Source organism: Urocitellus parryii, chromosome 5 (genome assembly GCF_045843805.1).
Source record: "Urocitellus parryii isolate mUroPar1 chromosome 5, mUroPar1.hap1, whole genome shotgun sequence".
NCBI lineage: Eukaryota > Metazoa > Chordata > Mammalia > Rodentia > Sciuridae > Urocitellus > Urocitellus parryii.
This window is the reverse complement of record NC_135535.1, coordinates 129,960,977-129,967,001: the sequence shown is the minus strand read 5'-3', so window position 1 is coordinate 129,967,001 and position 6,025 is coordinate 129,960,977. Positions and strand designations below refer to the sequence as shown.

The 6,025-nt window shown below is 45.1% G+C and overlaps 1 protein-coding gene across 1 annotated transcript; it reads left to right on the top strand.

The window, feature by feature from the left end:
• The first annotated feature begins 3,514 nt into the window (after positions 1 to 3,514).
• On the top strand, positions 3,515 to 5,743 carry Fam170b (family with sequence similarity 170 member B). Its single transcript, XM_026410844.2, has 2 exons — positions 3,515 to 3,626; positions 4,932 to 5,743. The coding sequence occupies exons 1-2, from the start codon at positions 3,515 to 3,517 to the stop codon at positions 5,741 to 5,743; spliced, it is 924 nt and encodes a 307-aa protein (XP_026266629.2).
• The last annotated feature ends 282 nt before the right edge of the window (positions 5,744 to 6,025 follow it).

The following is a 6,025-nucleotide window of genomic DNA, read 5'->3' as shown; positions in this document are numbered from 1 at the left end:
GTCCAAAAGAGAGTGGAAGCCATATCATCTTTTATGAGCTTCCACTGACAGTCACAAAGCATCACTCCTCTGGATTCTATTGGATGAAGCAGTTACAAAATCCACTCAGGTTCAGAAAAAGGGATCCTGTCATGCTGTAAGGAGAGCATGTAGGATAGAATATGCATTGGCGTAGCAATCTTTGGGAAATCCAGACTCCCAGAGCTTCATCTTATCTTTCTCCTCTTCTGAGGTCAATGCTCTTTCCTCAGGTGTGGTTATTTTCAGATGTTCCATGTGCCTTTGCATAATGGACACTATAGAATTTGATTTGGGGCTTTTGTGAAGAATGTCATGTTTAATTTTTACATATATAGGATCATCTCTACATTCTCTTGCATCTTGAATTTTCATGTGAAAGGAATTTATCAGTACTTCTTTTTTAAAATTATAGAGCAGTGTTCCATAATTTGATTATGTTGTAATTTATTTAACCATTTCTCTATTTTGATGAATCTTTGAAATGTTTCCTATTTTTCTATTATTAAACGGTGCTGCAGTAAATAATTCCCTAGGTGCCAATTTATGTATGTAGCCCCAAAGAGACTGTTTATCAGGAAAAGGATGATAGTTACGTGTTTAATGAAAGAATATGCCCACTTGTAATTGTAAAGGGTATCACCACATTTCCTCTGAGAAGGAAAATTACATTGTTAACAATACAGTATAAGAAAATTCATTTTCTTGAATCCTCACCAGAACTTGGTGTTATCAATCATGTTAACTCTTGCCTATGTTATAGGTGGAAACTGATGTACTGCATATCATGGTTTTTAGAGTTGTAGTTCCCTTATTAAAATTGGATTGAACATCTTCTCATACATTCACCAGCCATCTGCATTTCTTCTCATGGGAATTCCCTGTTCATTTCCTTTACTTGTTTTTCTGTTTTGTCTCACTAAAAGAGAGAGAAATGCAAATTGAAACAGTAAGATATTTTTAAAACAATGAAGTTAAGGAAAATGACCATGACCCATAATGCTTATGAAGATTATCATTTTAAGTGAAGAAGATCAACCCTATAATTATAAATGTTATTTTGTATTTTCTTTCTACATATTTTTAATTAAAACACAACATCGGAACCATATGAAACCATTCTAGTTGTTTCACACCAAAGTTAATTTTTTATAATAGTAAATACAGTCTTGTGTATCATTTAATTGGCTGAGTCTTCTTTTCCTCCATACATTTGTTATTGACATTATCCCTTAAAAACTTTAACCTCCCCCAGCTAGGTGTGGTGGCACATGTCTGTAATCCCAATGATTCCGGAGGTTGAGGCAGGAGGATGTCAACTTAGTGAGATCTTGTCCCCCAAAATAAAAAGGAATGGGGATGAAGCTCAGTGGTAACATGTCCCTGGTCTCAACCTCCAGTGCCTACTCCTCACCAAGAAAGGGATGGGGGATGTTGCTTAGGGGTTCAAACCCAAGTACCAAAAAAAAAAAAGAAAAGAAAAGAAAGAAACAAAAAACAAAACAAAAATTCTAACTTAAAATATTTATTTCTCAACTAACTGTCATATTGTTGATCTTATTTTTTTGGGTGTGCTGTTACACCCTTGTTTTTGTTAGGCAGTTCTCTATATTTATTTGGCTAGAAAAAATACTTTTAGAGTGCAGTGGGTGCATGCCTGTAATCCCTGCAACTGCTGAGGCAGGAGGATCCCATGTTCAAAGCCAGCCTCAGCAATTTAGCAATGCCCTAAGCAACTTAGGGAGACTGTCTCAAAATAAAACACTAAAGAGTACTGAAAATATGACTCAGTGGTTAAGCACCCCTGGGTACCAGAAAGAAAAATGAATGTCTCTTTGTTGTTGCAGGTGTGACGTTTCATCATTCGTTGGAGCTCCCTATGTTTTCTTCCATGCAGGGGCCTCACCCTCTGGGCAAGAGAAGGAGGCAGGAAGATGCTGGCAGTGTGGGTGATGTTGGTATTGCTTCTGGAACATTAGGATTATTTTCAATCCATCACCTTTTAGGAAATTCTAAACAGAATTGATGAGACTGAGCAGGGGTTGGGAAAGAATTAGCTGCAGAGCAAAATGGTGCTGAGTGCGCTAGAGGAAGTATGTTCAAATGTGAGGACATCCTGGAGCTAAGAGACAAGGCGTGCTGGATTTGTGCCAGGCTGACTGTGGCCAAAGCATGGTTTGTGCAAGTGGAGGAGAGGCGAGTCTCAGAGGCCTCCTGGGAGAGAACCAGCATGCCTTGGAGCTGCAGAGATCTGAGGTGCAGAGAGAGCAGCCAGCTCCACGAGGCACGGGATGCCTTTGTCAACCTGATGTGTTGGTTGCTTATTCATCCATTAATTTGACAGTTATTTCTAGAGTGCTTGGTCATATGTTAAACATTGCTCTAGATACTAGGAATATAATTAGGGGAAGAAAGGACATCTCTACTTTCTTGGAGCTAGCATTTAAGGAGGAAGAGAGATACAGGTAAGTACATGGGGCACACACATGAACATTATGTATTCCTGAGGGTGGTGACACCATAACAAAAAGCCAGTTAGTCTCAGGCAACAGAGACGGAGAGCTGAAGAGTATGCTTTCCTTTGTGGAATGAGCAGCCTTCTCTGATGAGGTGACATTTCAGCAGAGATGGGAATGAGTGAGCCCCACAGGGAGGCAGGGGAGAGAGCCTAGAAAGACAGGAGGAAAAACAAGTACCAGGCCCTGAGCCTGGCAGAGGAGGACCCCTGGTAGGTTTGAGCAGCAGAGAGAAGTCTGGAGCTGAAGGAACGGAGCCAGGGTATATATACAGGAGACAGGTGGAGGCTCAGAGGGCCGAGGAGCCTAAAGAGGACCAGGTGGGAGCTCTGGGCCAGGTAGTATGGAGGAGGTGAGATTTCTTTTTTTCATCCTGTGCCCATGGTGTGAAATAGGCCCATTTGGATGTGGGGTGATGACATAGGTATGTGAGCGTGTGTGTGGTCGAGTGCATCTGGTGTGAGTTTGTGTGTGTGTATGTTTGTGGGGTTAAGTGAATGTGTGTGTCTTTCATATCCAGGTGTGTGTGAATGTGTTGTGTGTGTTCATGCTACTGTGTGGAACATTTGTGTGTGTTCAAGCATTTTTAACTTATGTGATCATGCATGTGTGTGCACGTATCTACGTGTGTATGAGTGTCTATGTATGTGTTTATATGTTCATGTCTCTATGTGCATACATGTATGCATCTGTGTTTTGTGTTTGTATCCCTGATAACACACCAGACAGAACAGGTCTAAGGAGGAAATGAGCTCACACTGGGAAACCTCTCCTATCACCCTGGCTGGGTCTCTGTCCTTTCTGTGAGTCATAGAACAGACCCATGTCACTGATGACATCATAGAACATAGTCAGGATCCTAGTGACCATGAAAGCCCAGCAGCCACTGGGCTGGGGCCAGCCAGAGGGCTTCAGTACAGCCCAAGCCAACTTTCACCAAACAGCTGGAGCACTGAGACCCTGGGTGCTGACTTCAAATCATGAGACGCTTTTTCATGGACCACAGGGGAGAACAGTCACCCATTGATGGGACCACCCTCAGCGTGACCAGCCCTGAGTCCACAGAAGAGAATATGGAATTGTGCCATCCAGGTGGGTCAAAAGGAAGGGCTGGAGTTGAGCTAGGTATACTCCCTGGGACGGAGACCCAGGGCAAGGCATTAGGAGTGTGTTCACCATCAAAATTGATGGGGATGAAGGAGGAAATCAGTCTTTACAAGAGACCTAAGCTGCTATTCAAGTACCCAAGGTGGTTTCAGGAGATATATGTTTGAAAATGTGAGATGTTCACCATTGTATGTTTATTTTTATGTGTCTTTGAAGAAATAACACGTTGATCCTTTGACTTTAGCAGTGCTGTAAAAATTCCTTTATAATCAATTGATTCAAGTTAGTCTAGAACATCCATCTGAACGCTACCAGGATAGGTCCGGGCAAAGGAGGTATCCTCAGGGTAGCATTTGCTCTGGAGGCCAAGTGGCTCTGCGGGTCATTTAAAGTCTCTGTGTCTCAGTTTCCTCATCTGTCAAATGGGAGTTCATAATGATGCAGTTTCTTAGGATTGTTTTGAATATTAAAGGAGTTAAAACATGGCAAGTGCTTATATGGTGATGGATACAGTCAGTGTTCAAGGAGGGATGGGGGAGATACTCCTCTGGGTAAAACAGAGACATGTCACAAACTGAGAAGGAGAAGGAGTGGTTGAATGGCCAAAGCACTTGCCATTCATTGTTTTTGTACATAGACTTCACGGAGCTGTTAATGTGTGTATAAAAACTTCACAGATTTTAAATATTCAAATTTTAAGCATTGTTACAAGCGTACATATGTGTAACCACCACCTGGATCAAGATACAGAGCATTACAACTCTCAACGGTTCCCTCGTGTACCTTTATGGTCAGGGCCTTCCTCCCCACCCCTTAGTCCTTGCTGCCAGCTCTCGGCAGCCTGTTCTGTTCCTATAAATTTGCCTTTTCTAGAATGTCATCTAAATGGAATCAAAAATTGTGCAGCCTTTTAAATCTGGCTTCTTTCATTTAGCAAATGCATTAGAGATTCACCCATATTGTTGCACATATCCATAGTTTATTCATTTTTTTCCTGGATAGAATTGCATCCTGTGGCTATACAATCTGTTTATTCACCAGATGATGGCTTTGGGGGGCTTATTCAAGTCTTTGGTGATAACATTGCATAGAATTACTTGATGCTTACCATCACTGCACACTGCAGGCACTATTGTATCTCTGAGTTATGAGGAAACTGGTAAAGGCAGGTTATGGGACCTGCCCAGGGGCCCCCAAAGCCTGCACCTTCCAGAATCAGTGGCTGTTGAAGTAGGTAATATACGAATCCCTTGGAGAGGGCACTGATGAGAATGTCCTTCTGCTTCTCAGGAAACATGAAAAGTGAGGAAAGATCTCCAGAGCCAGGACCTGCCCTTCCCCATGAGAAGGACGCCCTCTTCGCAGCCCGGGCTCGGGGGATGCTGGGCTGGAGCAGCTCTCCATCCTCCCAGTCCTCAGATTACCAGTCCTACTCCCAATACCGGTCCTGCTTCTCCTGTCTGTGCAACGACCAGGACGCCACCCCGCAGAGCTTGTGCGCCCTCTACACCCGTGTGCAGACAGTACGTGGGGTGGCGGTGGCCTGGGAGACAGAAACTGGCTTCCAGCCGGTCAGCAGGAAGCCCCGCATCCGTGAAGCCGAGTTCATCAAGAGACAGAGGCGGAAAGGCTCTTCCTTTGAGATGGCTTCCAACACTGACCTGCACTGGGAATTGGAAGCCAGCAAAAACAACTGCTGTCCAGAGACCAACGACGCAGAGCTGCTGGAGCCACTGGAGTGCTGCCTCCAGGACCTGCGGACCCACCCAGACTGGCTGGTCACCACCAACCATGGGCTCCGCTGCTTGGCCTGCTGCCGTGTCTTCCCCTCGCTGGAGGCACTGCTGGAGCATGCCCAACATGGCATCCGAGAAGGCTTCAGCTGCCAGATCTTTTTTGAGGAGATGCTGGAGAGGAGGAAGACCCAGGGCCAAGGGCAGGACCAACAGCTGGAGGAAGAGGAACAAAGCCTTTCTAACAGTAGTGAATGTTCCAGGTCCCAGAGCAAGGTGCTTCTTTCACAGCAGCAGGAGGAGGAGGAGAAGCAACAGCAGCAGCAGCAGCAGCAGCAGCAGCAGCAGCAGCAGCAGCAGCAGCAGTGAGCTGGAGGTGAGGTGCCCACCCCTGCCCTCACCTGCAGCACCTGGGGCTGCTCCTTCCCCAGTCAGCAGGAACAGAGCCACCTGGGCAGGGAGAGAGGACCAGGGTCTTGGAGGAAGAAAGCCATGGAGCTTGGAGCAGCAAGACAGGAGGGGAAGAGGCCCTTCCCCAGGGCACAGCATTTCCACCAGCGTCTGTTTCAAACCTGAATCCAAAGCAGAAGGCTTTGAGTATTCCTGATGGTGGGCACCAGATCAGAAACACAAGTGTGTGACTACAGGGAT

What these genes read in the sequence shown, in the direction of transcription:
- Fam170b (XM_026410844.2), top strand. Translation starts at nt 3,515, where the DNA reads ATGAGACGCTTTTTCATGGACCACAGGGGAGAACAGTCACCCATTGAT. An exon ending in TATGGAATTGTGCCATCCAG is followed by an intron (nt 3,627 to 4,931) that starts GTGGGTCAAAAG and finishes TCTGCTTCTCAG; the next exon opens with GAAACATGAAAAGTGAGGAA.